General features: G+C 38.3%; 3 protein-coding genes and 1 non-coding gene across 4 annotated transcripts; all 4 read right to left on the bottom strand.

Moving 5' to 3' along the window:
• Positions 1 to 2,828: 2,828 nt before the first annotated feature.
• Positions 2,829 to 4,084, bottom strand: LOC129880526 (uncharacterized). The gene has a single exon (XM_055954604.1). It carries the CDS (start codon positions 3,794 to 3,796, stop codon positions 2,933 to 2,935), a length of 864 nt encoding a protein of 287 aa, XP_055810579.1. The 5' UTR covers positions 3,797 to 4,084; the 3' UTR covers positions 2,829 to 2,932.
• Positions 4,085 to 4,654: 570 nt separating this feature from the next.
• Positions 4,655 to 12,469, bottom strand: LOC129880525 (zinc finger protein CONSTANS-LIKE 14-like). Its single transcript, XM_055954603.1, has 4 exons — positions 11,463 to 12,469; positions 6,035 to 6,235; positions 5,277 to 5,539; positions 4,655 to 5,162 (listed from the first exon to the last, which is right to left on the bottom strand). Exons 1-4 carry the CDS (start codon positions 12,294 to 12,296, stop codon positions 5,060 to 5,062), a joined length of 1,401 nt encoding a protein of 466 aa, XP_055810578.1. The 5' UTR covers positions 12,297 to 12,469; the 3' UTR covers positions 4,655 to 5,059.
• Positions 9,036 to 9,142, bottom strand: LOC129881335 (small nucleolar RNA R71). Its single transcript, XR_008765560.1, has one exon. It is a non-coding gene; the product is annotated as a small nucleolar RNA R71 (small nucleolar RNA).
• Positions 12,470 to 14,433: 1,964 nt separating the features above from the next.
• Positions 14,434 to 15,747, bottom strand: LOC129871346 (uncharacterized). The gene is made up of 2 exons (XM_055946245.1): positions 15,660 to 15,747; positions 14,434 to 15,038 (listed from the first exon to the last, which is right to left on the bottom strand). Exons 1-2 carry the CDS (start codon positions 15,745 to 15,747, stop codon positions 14,434 to 14,436), a joined length of 693 nt encoding a protein of 230 aa, XP_055802220.1.
• Between the last annotated feature and the right edge of the window lie 659 nt (positions 15,748 to 16,406).

The following is a 16,406-nucleotide window of genomic DNA, read 5'->3' as shown; positions in this document are numbered from 1 at the left end:
TCACCATCCCCTTGATGTGAGTTCTGGATGCATTGAGGAATTCCACAAGCTGCAAGCTCCAAATAGAGAAGTGCTCTATCATGCCACTGCTGTAGTATGCAGCACACCTAGCTGGCCCTCCAACTGTGGATAGATATGTTGCATGTGTACAAGTTCCTGCACAGTCAAAAGGTAGAAGGAAAGGAAAGAAAAAGAAAAAGGCTACTCTAATCCAATAGCCAAACAAACAGCAGGATGGTCCTTGTGCAGGGGATTTGGAGATTCTATTTGATTTGATGGTTGTTTTTGTGATATCTTCTATGTAGTTGTTGTTATTACAAGTTGATGAATCAATCCAACAACCTGCATCAATACAACAAACAACCAAAGGCAAATAGGAACCTGCATCAGTTAGCAACCAGGAGAGAACCTCCAAGAGATCTTTGGGTTTCAACGTCGCTCGACTAACGTCTCCAATTATCCGATTGAGTTGAAACTTCTTGGGGTATACACAAACAACCCTTTCTTTTGTTCTGCAAGGTTTGGAAGCTTTTTGCACTAGTTGGAAAAATTGCACCCTCTTTAGGGCTAAGGCAGCTGACTTTTTCAAGGTCGCTCGCCTAACGTCTCTAATTGTCCGTTCGTGCTGAAACTTCTTGGGACTTATCCCTATAGTATTTTCTGCAATGACACAAAGTTTGGAGGCCTTTGGACAGGTCCACATAGTGAAACTCACCCTGCATATCATTCTATGCTGTAGGACCTCCAATAGAGCTTTGGGTTTCAACGTCGCTCGACTAACGTCTCCAATTATCCGATTGAGTTGAAACTTCTTGGGGTATACACAAACAGCCCTTTCTTTTGTTCTGCAAAGTTTGGAAGCTTCTTGCACACATTGGAGAGAAGGCACCCTCTCAAGGCCTAAGGCAGCTGACTTTTTCAAGGCCGCTCGCCTAACGTCTCCAATTGTCCGTTTGTGCTGAAACTTCTTGGGCCTTGTCAATATAGTATATTCTGTACTCTTGCAAAGTTTTGAGACCATAGTGCAGGTCCACCTGCTGCAACTCACCCTGCACATCTTACCCTGCTGATTCTCAGTTACAGGTGTTGCAGGGAAGGTGTTAGCATTAGTGAGAGGCTGAATATTTGGTGAAGTCCTAGCATGCCAGGTTGTTGCTTCTCTTTTGTTGAGATACTTTGAACCTGTAAAGACAAGTGACAAGAAGCCAAACAGGAAGGATAGATGCACAGGCTGCTGGAGACTCTTTTGTAGCTCCATGTGACTTCCATAGTAAATGAGGTTAAAGTGCATGTTGTTGCAGGCTTCTCCCAAGAGAGGACCCTTAGTTGTACTCAGAACCAGCTCCCTATGGTACCTGCACCCACCAACAGAAAAACATACATACAAGCAATTCTGCAAGTTATAGTAGTTAATACTAATTACTTGTAGTTGGTTCCTGATTGCTGATTCCCATTGCTGGTTCCTGTGCTGCATCACTACAGCTTTCCTTGCCTGGCTTGCAATTGTTGGTTCCCATTTTCCAAATCTGCGGCGATGTTTTTTATTCCTTATTTCTGGGGTTGGGGAAATTTTCATCTAATCTGTCCGAAAGAATTTGACGTACGGTATAATCAATGCATACAATGGCTCTTTTTATCTGTTGGGGATAGTAGTATGAGCTCAGAAGCTTTATTAAGAGGTCTCCTTTTGATAGCATCGATGGAAGCTCCTTTGATATTTTAATCTGGGAGAACTAAAAGCTCAACAATATTTAAGAAAGTTTGGGAGTTTTCAAAAGGCCTCATGAAAAGATCTCAAATAAAAAAATTTCAAGACAATCTTGATGGGTTAGAATTAGCAATTAAAGAGTGTTTTGTTAGGGAAGAAGAGCTAAAACCCAAGGAAAATGAATTGATCAAATGCTACAACTATTTGGTGGCCCAAATTCAAGTCCAAGAGGATGAATATTAAGGCTCAATTTCGTGCAAACGAAGCCCAAATTAAAGTCCAAGATGAGAGGAAATGTGGCCCAAATCAGCCCACAAATGAAGAGAAAATTTCAGCACTTATTTAGTCTTTTAACTAGTTTCTAGAACTAGCATTTAATATCATTTTTCTTCTATGTTGACCTTATGGTACCTATGTGTGTGAGCAGTCTTCTTGGACTTTAGGAGATGTCATTTTTTCTTATATTTTGACATTATAAGTCATATATGTGGACAGTCTACTAAGACTTTAGGAGATGTCATGTTTTTCTTCTATTTTGACATTATGTTTCATGTGTGTGGGCAGCCATCTAGGACTCTAGAAAATGTCATTTTGTTATTATTTTTTTATCTTGAACAACCCCTTCTTACTACTATATAAAGGCGAGTTTTGTTACTTTAAAAGGTAGATTTGAAAGAATAATATATTGAGAGTTCTTTTGAACCTTTGTGGCAAATTGCTTTTGAATTTATCTTTCAACCTAACTAGTTCATAGTTCAAGGTAGTAAAATAACTTCTTGTTTGATATCTTTGGTTTCTTCTTGTTATTCTTTAAAAGGCAGTTAGTACTCATACTAATTGTTGTCTAGCATTACTCACGAAGCGGTCAAGATCCGAATTAGTTTTTCAAGTAAAGGTATTTGGTTCAACTATTAATCTATTTGTTGTTACTTGGATCTTGTCAAGCCCATATCTTTTAATTCTTGTTTAGTTTCTTTAATTAGTTTCCGTTTTTGCTTCCGCACTTGTTTTAGTTAATAGTCTAGTTTGTTTCGGATTATAATCCTTAGTGTTATCACCTTTAGACCTGGACGTACGTTCAAACACACTTTTGCTACATTATTACTTACAGCTGTTTATACTCATATTCCTGCATCCAATTATTTAGAAATATAAAGAGACAATTAATCAATTTGACACAGATAGGATAGTCCTGATCTTGTAGATATTTCTGACATTTTTATTTTATATGGCATCGTTATTTCTGTACAAAACCTCGCCCCGCATTGGCCAGCCTACATCTTGGAGGTCCATCGCCACGGACTTCATAACACAGTAGCCATTTCTTGAGCAAGAGTTCTGATTCATCTCTCTAGAGTTGCGGCCACCACAACCCGTTCCCACCACAACCCTTCCTCTTGACCTCTTATTATCCATCTCGTACCTTTCTGCTCTTTTCCTCAGGCTTTGCCTTTTGATAACTGCACTCATGATTGTATCCTTACTATGCTTTCTGTGCATTGACATTGACATTGGCATGGCCTCAAGTCCCATCAGCTTTGCTACTACTCCTGGTTTACACCAAATCATTCTCTCTCCTGCTATTGTGGGGGGCATGGTTTGAGTTTGACTACTTTTCATGTCCATTTTGCGGTTGCAGCATACTGATTTTCTTTCACCAACACTTTTGCTTAGTAAAGGAGACATGTCGCGGAAAGAAGACCGGTACATAGCATCCTTGCCATCAAGAGAGAATCGGGGATACTGATTTAATGCGTTCCTTGCTGTTCGTAGAATGTCAGAACTGTTGACACATGACATTCTATGTCGGACATGCGGCCCATATTGGTTCAGCTTTGCCATCTCCTCCTCCATGTCTAATTGGAGCAACATCTCCTCCAATGTTGTCTGGCTTCCCCTTTCGTTTAATCTTAGATCACTTGTGTCCATGATGTAATTATTAGGAGATGAAACTGCAGGACGAGCAGAGGCTGCAGTTTGATGATTGAGTGTGGAAGTAGAGGTATCGTTATTACAGAAGCTTTTAAAGCCTTTCCGCATCTTAGCTCCCATGACATTTTTCAACTGAAAGAAAGATAGGTCCTTCATGCTTCGCCAAGTTAAGGGATTGTTTCAAGGATATATGTGGTGCGACTCTGTTTTATTTTGAAATGAATGAATGAATGAAAGAACAAGCAGTCTAGTTCATAAAAGAAAGACATGCAAGGCGTGAATGAAATAAATAGGGAGCGGTGTTAGGTTGTTTTATCAGAGCCTTAAAAGCATTCACATGATAAAACAGCTTAGTCTTCACAAGACCCATCACGAAAAAGTTATAATATCAGGATCGATCAACCGTAATGTTAAAAATTACATCATCCACCCGGATTTTAATATATCGAATTGAATTTAATTATGACGCACGAGATCATGATAACCATTCCACAACAGTAAATGGAGAACCGTCCATCAGATAACAAATTAACCTACATCACCCAAACAAAATTTTATTTTATCGACGAGTTGCACCATTTCCAATGATTAGCCACACAATACAATGAGATTAGATTCAGTTGACTGAAACTCTTATGAGTCATCTTTTACAAGATCGAAGGGATTTCCCAGCATTGATAAAAGAAATTTTATCTAGTTCCATTATATTTCCTCTCCGCTTTCTCTTTCTTTTTTCCCCATTCCTTTTTGGGTGTACCGCCGGTATAATGACCAACTTGAGTCTTTAAAGATAAGATAGAATTTGAGTAATTCACATTCCTCGTGCTGAAAAGCACATATATGCAAGATACTCGAGTCTTGACACAAAACATAATAGTAATATCGTACAAGAAAAGAATTGGTTACAACAATCAGTATATCCATCATCCATCTTGTAACACAAGTACTTAACATCAGCTTTTCAGAAATGTTGGCGGAAAGGAAAGGAAGGTAAAGAAGAGGGGAACTAACAGGTGTTGAAGGGACTTTAACTGTGTGTTTATTATCAGCTAAACTCAGCAAGAATTTGATCACTCGGATCTCAAAAGAATGAATGCATGTCACCAAAAAAGACATCACGCGACAAGTATTGCCAGAGGGAGAGTGAATTGATTATACTTAGGCTATCCACTTCCAAGACTTGCATCAAACAGCTGGCTCCCCGGTGAGGGATCTAGCCACAAACCTGATTGATGATCAAGGTTGTACATGCGAGCACTTGATATATACGCAGAAGCACAAAGCTTGACTAGAATATTACTAACAATTGGTGCCACAGAGAGCATCACAGGAAACCTAAGGTTACAAATATCAGGTAGTCTAAGAAATATATACATACAGAGACAAAAAGATCCTTATCCTCAGTCATTCAACAGGTATTCAGCCATCTGGAGCTTCACTAGCCTTCACAAATCGACCCTTAACTCGCTTTCTAGTATCAGCTCTTGCCTTCCTCGATTCATATCGAATGTGCTTATCATATCTGGACATTACAACTCACAGACTCAGAGATGCAACAAAGCCAAGATATAGGGGCAAACTCAGAGGCGACGAGGGAAAATTATGCTTGAAAGGAAAACTAAAAGAGACAACCTACCTTCGTGCTTTCTTTTTCTCCTTATAACGTTGCATTGCATTTCCTCTATTCTTTGCCAGAAGCTCCATATCAGCCTTGCGTGTTTCTGCACCGGCGTTGTCACCTCCCACAACAATGCTTTGGTCCATAAAGTTAAGATCTGTAGATACACCACAACATTTCGCCCTAACATAACCTGAGTCAGATGATGTCTTTATTCTTGGTAAATTGTTGCTCTCAGATGTCGCTGGCCCCTGGCTTGCCGCTCGGTTATTCGAATTATTCTGCAAGGCAATGAACAAGTTATTTCTCAGGTTCAGGAGGAAGAGATCATTGTATCATACAGTTTAAAGCATCAGCTTCTTGGCAGTTCACTTGATAGAACCTCCAATTGTCATAATTCATGAAGGTGGTGACCAGAGAAATTTAAGAATTTATTACAATTGGTATGGTCATATTCAGGTTAAACGCACAGCAGAATTACTTGTGCACCATCCCTTTGCTGGAATTTACAATTAGTGAAGCTAATATATATCCAATTCCTCAACACACAAAGGAAACCTCAATATTCCTCCGAAACTGAACAAAGAAATGCAAGTTGGTAAAATAAGTCTCCGATCTGTCAAGAAAATGTTTTTTTTGTTAAGTCTGATCTGTCACTTACAAGTACAGGTGAGAAGAATTAATGCCACAATCATTGATTTATGGGATTAAACACTACATATTGAGATCAACAAAACGAAAAAGAAAATCAAAATTAACAAGTGGCTAGAGCTTACACTGAAGGCTGTCATATCGTCACGGGCAATGGAGCAATTAATGCCTGAGAGTCCTAATCCTTTTGAAGTTGCTAATGATGTTCCTTTTATGAGTTCACCATAGCTTTTCATCATGTAAGCCATGTCGCTCTCACTGTAGTCTGCTTCCAATGAGCTAGACTGTTCATGGTTCCTCAACTGCCCCAAATTAAAATCCCATATCTGAAGAAACAAATGCAAGGCAGTGTATACAATCAGAACAATCGTCAGCACTGGATCAAACATGTAGCGGAGGAAATGGAGCTTGTACCTTTTCATGAAAGTAAAGATGGTACAAGATGAAGTATAATCTCTTCCTTCTAAATTTTTCTAGTCCAAAAAAGCAAAAGCATAATTCTCCAAAAGTAATAGTTACTCTTTAAGCTAATTGCAGGTTTCTAAAATCCTAATACTTTTTGCAAGAGAAGACTAAAGTGGAATGATTGATTTTAACAGCTCAAAGATAGTTCTCAATATCATATTTTCCTAAAATCGAAATAGATAGGGATGGCAAGCGGGGCGGGGCGGGGCGGGGCGGGGCGGTTGCAGGGCAAACCCACATAAACCCGCAAAGATTTTAACCCGCACCACACTGCTCCGCATAACAAAAATTTCTATCTTCAACCCGCTCCACTCAGCCCCACATAATTTTTTTAAGGGATGTTGAAACGAGTTTTGGACATTGACAAATTAAACGACTAATAAGATAGTATGCCAGAAAATATTACTACATGTATTCTTTTAAATGGGTATAGGTTGCAATTAAATAAATATGAAAATAGCAGAATGGATAAATGATTAATCCTACAGTTAATTCTCACTAATTTTGTAGCTGAGACTTAGCTTCATTTTACTTGGTATATAATATATAGATATACTACTAAACCAATGAATATGTTGTACTACCTATGAGTTTCAAGATAAAAAACATTTAATGCTAAATTATAGAGAGTAAATTTAAAACATCAGGTCTGTTTATTGATCTTGGGCACATTTATGTGCCCATGTGCCTTGTTTGCCCATATTTAGTAGTTGTTTTTGAGAATCCTTTAGAAACATAATTGCATGTTTTAGATAGAATGAAGAACAAGGTGGCACTAAGGTGTGTGTAGTGATTGCAGGATTCTTGGAGACAAGTCAGTGCTCGGAAGAAGTCAAAGGAAAGAAGTGCAAGTTGAATGGGAGAAGCAGCGAGCGAAAAATGGGACAAGCAGCCCTGGCGCACTGCTGGCGCGGCACTGCTGGCGCGCCGCGCTAGAGGGTAAACAAATGAGAGGCGTTCCTGGCGCACTGCAGGCGCGCCGCAGCAGGGGTAAAACTACTGAAGGGATTTGCTGTCGCAATCCTGGCGCGCCACGCCAATAAAGCCCCGAAGTTCTGATTTTTATATTCAAGTCCGGGTCAACTTAGGATTGGAGGGTTATTTTAAAAACCCTATAAATAGAACCCTAGGGCTTTTTAGAGAGTGTTCACGCAGCTTTTGAAAGAGCACTGAGACAAGGGTACATGCACTTTAGGTTTCTCTTTTCTTCTCTTTTCTTTTGAAGATTAAAGTGTATGAACTAATGCATTGTGTATTTCCTTTGAAAATGAGTGGCTAAGCGCCCTTACTCTGGGGATGTAGCTACGAAGTTATGACATAAAACAATCTACTCTTTTGTCGATGATGAATTGTTAATTATAATTATTCCTGCATTTTCGTTTTAACTATTGTAATGTTTGGCCAACATTAGAGTACCTGTGTTGTCTACCTTGAATTCGGAAGAAAACGAGGAGATAGAACAAAGAACAAAGAATGTAGGAAATGTGTTCATGCTAGGGTAACTTAGGGTGATTCGTATGCAGGATGCTAGTGACACATACCTGTATACCACGTTTGGTTAATAAATAGGAAGATAGATGAATGCGTTTTTATTGATTCATGTCTATCCCGGCTCAACGATGTAGTTAGGCTATCGATAAAGATAGACAATTAGAGGTTGGAAGACCATGATTGTATTGGTAACCCTATAAATCAGTAGTTAAACACCTCATCTGAGATCAAAAGTGAAAAATATTATGTTTGACTTCATTCGATGCTACAGCCGTGGATTTTTCATAACCTGATTTTCTGCGCAACTCTTATAGTAGTAGTAATTTTTCTTACAACAAAGGATTTAGTGATAACATTATCTCAATTTCTCACAACACACATAATCGATATAGTCCTTTAAATAGAAATAGGTGGTCTTCATAAAGTCTCTGTGGGTTCAATATCCGGCTCGAAAGAGCTACTATATTACTTGTTAGATCACGTACACTTGCGTGTGCGCCTGGATGCAATATTTTTTTGGCGTCGTTGCCAGGGACTTTAAATTAGGCAATTTGTCTTTCTTAGAAGTTTCTATATTGATTGTGCTAGTGTTGACAACTTGATCTTAGCTGTGCATCTTTGCAGGTGACTGAGGCATTACACTGGGCAGAGGCAAGGAGCTTGTATAGTCATTATCTGAGCCTGAATGATTCTTCCATCGACAAAGGCGAAGAGCGGCCTCTCAATACCCAATACAGAAATTCAATCTGGAGAACAATCACGGTTTGCCCGAGGAGATACCGCTAGAAGAGATACCCGTGGAGATGGCAGCAAGGACAGTGCGAGATGTGGTAGTCCCACTCACAACAAATGTCACCTCTAGTATTTAGAAACCGCCGGTTGGAGGTCGGTTTGAGCTGAAACAGAATATGGTGCAAAGCACACGAACGGGCAGTTTACTAGGTTGCCTCACGAAGATCCCCAAGTACATATCCAGAACTTTCTGGAAATCAGCGATACTTATACGCCAACGGGGGTATCTCTTGATTATGTGAGGTTAACGTTGTTTCCTTTTCGCTGTTCGGAGAGGCAAAGAGGTGATTAAAGTCGAAACCGCCCAATTCCATCACTACTTAGAATGACTTAGCTCGTAAGTTTCTAATCAGGTTTTTTCCTTAGGGAAAGGCAGCTAAGTTGAGAAGCGAAATCCTAAGCTTTAAACAAAAAGCTGGAGAGAATTTATATCAAGCTTGGGACAGGTTTAAATCTCTGCTCATTAGTTGCCTCCACCATCACAAGCGAATGAGGTGTTGGTCCATACCTTTATTGAGGGGTTGGAACCCAACACCGAAATTCTCCTTGATTCGGCTGCAGGTGGACAAGCACTGGAGAAAACTTATGATGAGCTATATAGACTGCTGAACCGCATATCTCAGGGAAATCCTGAGTGGAATGGAGGGAATTCCAGGCCTGTGGTGCAGAAACAAGCAAGAGGGTAAACAACTGAGAGGCGTTCCTAGCGCACTGCAGGCGCGCCGCGGCAGGGGTAAAACTACTGAAGGGATTTCCTGTCGCAATCCTGGCGCGCCACGCCAATAAAGCCCCGAAGTTCTGATTTTTCTATTCAAGTCCGTGTCAACTTAGTATTAGAGGGTTATTTTAAAAACCCTATAAATAGAACCCTAGGGCTTTTTAGAGAGTGTTCACGCAGCTTTTGAAAGAGCACTGAGACGAGGGTACACGCACTTTAGGTTTCTCTTTTCTTCTCTTTTCTTTTGAAGATTAAAGTGTATGAACTAATGCATTGTGTTTTTCTTTTGAACAAGAGTGGCTAAGCGACCTTACTCTGGGGATGTAGCTACGAAGTTATGACATAAAATGATCTACTCTTTTGTCGATGATGAATTGTTAATTATAATTACTCATGCATTTTCTTTTTAACTATTGTAATGTTTGGCCAGCATTAGAGTACCTGTGTTGTCTACCTTGAATTTAGAAGAAAACGAGGAGATAGAACAAAGAACAAAGAATGTAGGAAATGTGTTCATGCTAGGGTAACTTAGGGTGATTCGTATGAAGGATGCTAGTGACACATACCTGTATACCACGTTTGGTTAATAAATAGGACGATAGATTAATGCGTTTTTATTAATTCATGCCTATCCCCGTTCAACGATGTAGTTAGGCTATCGATAAAAATAGACAATTAGAGGTCGGAAGACCATGATTGTATTGGTAACCCTATAAATCAGTAGTTAAACACCTCGTCTGAGACCAAAAGTGGAAAATATTATGTTTGACTTCATTCGATGCTACAGCCTTGGATTTTTCATAACCTGATTTTCTGTGTAACTCTTATAGTAGTAGTAATTTTTCTTACAGCAAAGGATTTAGTGATAGCATTATCTCAGTTTCTCACAACACACATAATCGGTATAGTCTTTTAAACAGAAATATGTGGTCTTCATAAAGTCTCTGTAGGTTCGATATCCGGCTCGAAAGAGTTACTATATTACTTGTTAGATCACTATACTTGCGTGTGCGTCTGGACGCAACATTTATCGTTTTACAAGTATAATAATTAGTTATTTTTTTCCATAATTGAAAATATATGTAATCAACATATATACTTATGGTAGACTCGATGGTATAATTCATCTATAGAATGGGATTCATAATTTTTTAGCTTTTCTTTTGTTTAAACCCGCAAAAGCCCGCATATACCAGCAACCCGCCCCGCCCCACATTATTTTTAGAAAAAATTATTTCAACCCGCACCTGCCTCGCTCCGCATAGCCTTAAACCCGCACCTGCCCCACATAACCTAAAACCCGCCCCACTCCACATCCGCCCTGCCCCATTGCCATCCCTAGAAATAGAAGATTTTCTCAACACTGAGACAAAATATAAAATCCAACACCATCTATTTACTTAAAGATGAAGATATTATCTTTGCAACATCTCAAGAACTAAAATAGACCATAAAAAGAATATGGGAATCTCATGAAACTTTACACAAATGCCAAAATAACTTGAAATCACAAATAGGAGGATCATCTGGTATAGCTCTAAATTATTACCAACTCACAATCTGACAAAACTAGTTAGAAAAGGAAATTTGGCGTGCTGCCCGTCAACATTTGACATAACCACATCCATTAGTACAAGAAACTTGTCTTTCCAATCTCCAACCCCCTATCCCCGAAACTCTAATATGATGGCAGTTACCTCTACTCTTTAGATGTGCACTGGAAACAAATCAAGCTATCTCAAGTTTCGTGCACATCTCAAATGTACTCGAAAGTCACTAAACACAATGATGATATAGGCTTATCATCTCTTCTATTCTCAACTCAATTGCATCATCATACTTGCAGATCAATGTTGAATGTTCTATTATCAATCATATCACTATTAGTATGAAGAAATACTAAGTTCATTTGAAATTCGATAGCCAATGCAAAGAAAGCAGTTTATTCTACAATTCTGCACAACACTTTTCACATTGAAACAAAATAGTAAAATGTAATGAGCAATTTGGATGCATTGCACTTCTTCCGGCTATGCAAAATGCCCTATCAATGCGTGAATGGCACCCTGAAAATGACAGAAGAATACCTGAGTGTTTTGATGAAAGGAATTTCCCCTCCACAAAATGTTCTGTTCCACCATTTGGTCACTGTCTTTCGGATTATGAGGCATAATGGAAGAGGTAAATGGCACATTTTGCGTTTGTTGCTGCTCAAGCTTCTGAGTGACACCACCCATGACCGCCTCACATCTATCCGTGGCATTAATATTTCCCTGCCAATCACTACTGCCATTAGGTGTCTTTGAAACCAAATCTTGGGCTCCAGCTCCAACCCCATCTGCGAAATCTCTCTTGAATAGCTCAATTAATTGTTTGAATATCACTTGTTTCTGCTTGCCACAAGTTGGAGTTTGTTTTCTACCCACATCACGAGCAAAGGCAGTGGTGGAGTAAATCTCGGAATTATTAGCGTTAGGTACAATTAAATCTTGCAACAAGATAGAAGAAGGAGGGGCATCCTTAGACATCCAGGAAGGGTACTCTAAGAAGGTGTGCTGCTGAGGTGGTTTCTTTGCCTCAATATCTAAACCCCAAGCTGAAGCAAGGTCAAAAGCCGAAGGACAGCCGGAGAAGCCTTCAACAGGAGTCCGATCGTGTGCCCCAGAGACTGCACAGCTTCCATGAGCATCCCAATCGCATTCTTGGCAGAGTACAAGGTTGTCGGTGTTGCAACGGATAGAGACAGGTTCTGAGCCACAGTTATCACAGATCTGAGAACGAAGATGCTTCTTGGAGAGGGCGTTAGCTGAATGAACAAGTTGGTCACAAAAAAGACAGAGCTTTGCTGTATCAGCTCGGCAGTAAAGGACAGCAATCTGCTGATTGCAGAAATCGCAGGGACGGCTTTCACCGGGGCTCATTATCACGATCCAAAGCCAATCTTGATGTTTGCAATTCAATTTGTATCTTTGAAATGGACAGAGAAGAGGAGCAAAATCTTCTTTTTAGGGTAGGAATGAGTGAGATGTGAAAATATCTTTGAACTTTTTGCTGAACTGGCATACGGTTCTGACTCGACAACCTTTTCAAATAATTATTACTACTACTACCTATACTCTCAGTTCGTTTCGTGCTGCGGAGTCTCTCAAATTAATTTACAACTTACTTATACGACACGAACATGGGGGCCACATCAAATCAGCTATAATTATACTTAATTAACATGTGCTGCAGTAATTAAAGAATCAGTGTTAACAACAAACCAAATATGTGAGGGAGAGAGAGAGAGAGAGAGTCGCGTAATCCTTTTTCAGAAAGAGAGATGCAATATGACGACTACTTCCACCATTTTTAGTTTCATTCTTCTTTTTGTTAGATTTGTGCTAAACTTCCTATTTTATTTGAATTTTATAAGAATTATGTTTTTATTCAAAACAGTTTTTTGGGGTTGAAAAAGAATTCTTTTATAGTATCTATTACTAGTAAAACTTTTTGTGATTTACGGAGTGTGAAAAATATCAATAAAAATTTAAAAAATAATATATTTTTATAAAAATTTAGTCGAGTGAAAATTTTCAATTATAATATAAAATTTTAAGATATATTAATGAAATGGCCAATATAAATATTTTATTTAAGAAAATTTTCACTTTTGTATAGGTGTCTGATGAAATTTAATACGTAATTATATTAATTAAATTATATAAATAATTATTGTATTTTTTTTTATTTTCATAAGATAGAAGAGTAAATGTTTTGTTTTCAAAACTTTTTCTATTCAAATAACAAAAATATGGAACCAAAATAAATATCCCAAAACCACAAAAGAAAATGAAATGGCAATCCCAAAACCATAAGACATCACTCCACTTATCAAAGAAAAGCAAAAGCATTTCATTGATCTCTGTTAATAATTTTTATTTACTTATTTCTTGTTAAAATATTATTTATTTTCTATTTTTAGGCAATAAATTCTTTATCGGACATAAAAGAAACTTTACATAAAATAATAACAGAAATAAGAAGGCTAATACTCATACTTTAACGTACAAATATATAATCAAGAAATTATAATTACTTCTAAATACATATCATATTCATTTGAGTATTATTATTAATAATAATAAGGAAAAGCAATTTAATACAAAAAATATAATTAATGGTTATCGTGTGTCTACACATGAGTCGTAGCCTTTTATTTTTCTGTCTCGTCATTGATGGCAACTTAACCATAATCCAGCGCCAATTAAAAAAATGATGAAAGATTAAAGGACTGAAAAATAGTACAACTGATCAATTATGGCTAATAGTATGAATTTCAATTTAATTGTGATTTGATGGAGTGCAAGAGTATTTGAAAAATAGTAAAAGAATTTTAATATATAAAAAAATTAATTTTATCAATTAGATGTTATCTGGGTGCTGCTTGTGTTTACAACAACAACAACAACAACGAACCCAGTGTGATCCCACCATGTGGGATCTGGGGAGGGTAGAGTGTACGCAGACCTAACCCCCACCTTAAAAGGTAGGGCGGCTGTTTCCGAAAGACCCTCGGCTTAAGAGAGAAGAAACAAGGGAGGAGAAACAAGGAAAAACAAGGAAAAACAAGACATAGGTCAGTAAAGCCAGGCATATAACAAACAATATAAAGATATGAATAATGAGAGCGATAAAGCGATAAAGTCAGGGTAGGAAAGATCGGGGATAAAGGAGCATTAACTACTATAGATAAAATAGGATACCCAAAGTAGACTGGGCCAACTAATATAAGCAGTAATCTCATGCAAAATCATATGTTAAGACAGATGAGCGCGACTACGACAACTATGGAGAACCGATCGGCCACCTAGCCCACTATCTTAGTCCGAGTCCTCCATAGTCTCCTATCTAAGGTCATGTCCTCGGAGAGCTGCAACTGTGCCATATCATGTCTAATGACCTCTTCCCAATATTTCTTCGGCCTCCCTTTGCCCCTCCTGAAACCGTCCATAGCCAACCTCTCGCACCTCCGCACTGGAGCATCTGTGTCTCTCCTCTTCACATGGCCAAACCATCTTAGTCTCGCTCCAGCATCTTGTCCTCCACCGATGCCACTCCCACCTTGTCTCGGATATCTTCATTCCTAATTCTATCCATCCTAGTGTGCCCACACATCCACCGCAGCATTCGCATTTCCGCGACTCTCATCTTCTGGACATGAAGTTTCTTGATTGGCCAACACTCCACCCCGTACAATAGGGTCGGTCTAACCACCACTTTGTAGAACTTGCCTTTGAGTTTTGGTGGCACTTTCTTGTCACACAGCACTCCGGAGGCGAGCCTCCATTTCATCCACCCTGCACTGATGCGGTGTGAAACATCGTCGTCGATATCCCCATCTTCCTGTATAATAGACCCAAGGTATTTGAAGCTTCTTTTCTTTTGAATGGCCTGGGTACCAAGCCTCACTTCCCCGTCAGCCTCACGCGGCAGTCCACTGAAACTGCACTCCAAGTATTCTGTCTTGGTCCTACTCAATTTAAATCCTTTAGACTCCAACGTCTGTCTCCAGCCCTCCAGCTTGTCGTTAACTCCGTTGTGAGTCTCGTCAATCAGGACTATGTCATCCGCGAACAACATACACCAAGGCACCTCACCTTGTATTTGTCTAGTCAATTGATCCATCACCAGGGCGAATAGAAACGGGCTAAGAGTCGATCCCTGGTGCAACCCCATCGTAACAGGAAAGTGCTCCGAGTCCCCCCCTACCGTCCTTACCCTGGTCTTAGCTCCATCATACATGTCTTTAATCGCTCTAATGTATGCCACAGGTAAACATTTCGCCTCCAAGCATCTCCATAGGACCTCCCTTGGAACTTTGTTTACATGACAAGAAAATAAAGTTCAAACTGGTCAGCATACTTTTGTGATGATGGTACAGTGAGCAAATTTGATTTGAAATACATTGGATGCTTGAAGTTGAAGGTTTTTTTCTTTTAAAGAAGCCAACAAATAACTTTTTTTTTTGGAAAAATTACATATCTACCCACCTTATATTACTATATTTACTATTATTTTCTATCATTTGTAAAAATCTCAAAAATTCCTCTTTTTTTAACTTTCTCTTTAACTCACAGATACATCATATTTTAGTTCTCTCAACTATCCTAAATTCACACCTATTTTCAAGCCACAACTATTGCAGTTTTGTTTTTATTTTCAGACCAAGTTTTACTCAATTTCAAGCTTCTAATTAATGTAATTCAAGTTCTTCCTTCTCTGTCATCTCACTTCAATTTCACCTCCTTCGATTTTCAATTGATTTCTACTGTAGTTTTTTGTTGTTTTTACTCCATTTTTTTTCACTGATACATATGGATTTCGCTCCATCTTTTAGTGTTGGTCTCATACAGTTGAATCAAAATTAAGGAATTTTTGTTTCATCGGGTTTTGATTCATCTTGGGAAGGTTACCACGAGTTTAGATCCAAACATCGTAAAAATCTCATAGTTATGGATAAATTACGTGCGAAATTGAAGTCGAAATCTCCAGTTCAACAAGCACTCACATAAACAGAGAAAAAGATTGAAGGTGTTACAACACACCATAATCTTCCAAAGGTATGAGTTCATCTAATCTGTATTCTGTTATTTTTATTTTTAAATCTCAATTTTTCTAATACATTTCAATGTACCTTTCTTAAAGTTTGAATGTTGATACTTAAGGTTCTGATATGGTTTTTGTTATTATTTTTCTGATAAATAAGGTCTACTGCTTTTTATAATTTTATGATACATCATGTACTAATCAAAATACATAAGATTTTTCTGATTTTGCGTTGTTTATGATACATTAATTTCTGTTTTTTTTGTTGTTTTTGATACATAAAGGCAAAACAAAGTGTCTCATATCAATATACATAAGCTCTGTATGTATAATGATTAGTCATGCACTTGATTCATAAAGTCACTTTGTATCATCTATTCTAATGTATCATATTATGTTATGTTTTCATGAAATCAGATATACAATGTATCGAGTTCAAGTTG

Source organism: Solanum dulcamara, chromosome 2 (assembly GCF_947179165.1).
Source record: "Solanum dulcamara chromosome 2, daSolDulc1.2, whole genome shotgun sequence".
In the NCBI taxonomy this organism is placed as follows: Eukaryota; Viridiplantae; Streptophyta; class Magnoliopsida; order Solanales; family Solanaceae; genus Solanum; species Solanum dulcamara.
The sequence above is the reverse complement of the archived record's forward strand: the minus strand, read 5'-3'. Positions and strand labels throughout refer to the sequence as shown.

Excerpts from the sequence above, each read along its gene's own strand:
- LOC129880526 (XM_055954604.1), bottom strand. The coding sequence starts at position 3,796 with ATGAAGGACCTATCTTTCTTTCAGTTGAAAAATGTCATGGGAGCTAAG.
- LOC129880525 (XM_055954603.1), bottom strand. The coding sequence starts at position 12,296 with ATGAGCCCCGGTGAAAGCCGTCCCTGCGATTTCTGCAATCAGCAGATT. Across the intron at positions 6,236-11,462 it reads CCTTTCATCAAAACACTCAG|ATATGGGATTTTAATTTGGG; the intron begins GTATTCTTCTGT and ends TTGTTTCTTCAG. Across the intron at positions 5,163-5,276 it reads GAGAAAAAGAAAGCACGAAG|ATATGATAAGCACATTCGAT; the intron begins GTAGGTTGTCTC and ends TGTAATGTCCAG.
- LOC129871346 (XM_055946245.1), bottom strand. The coding sequence starts at position 15,747 with ATGGAGCGAAATCCATATGTATCAGTGAAAAAAAATGGAGTAAAAACA. Across the intron at positions 15,039-15,659 it reads TCAATTGAAAATCGAAGGAG|ATCAATTGACTAGACAAATA; the intron begins GTGAAATTGAAG and ends CCCTGGTGATGG.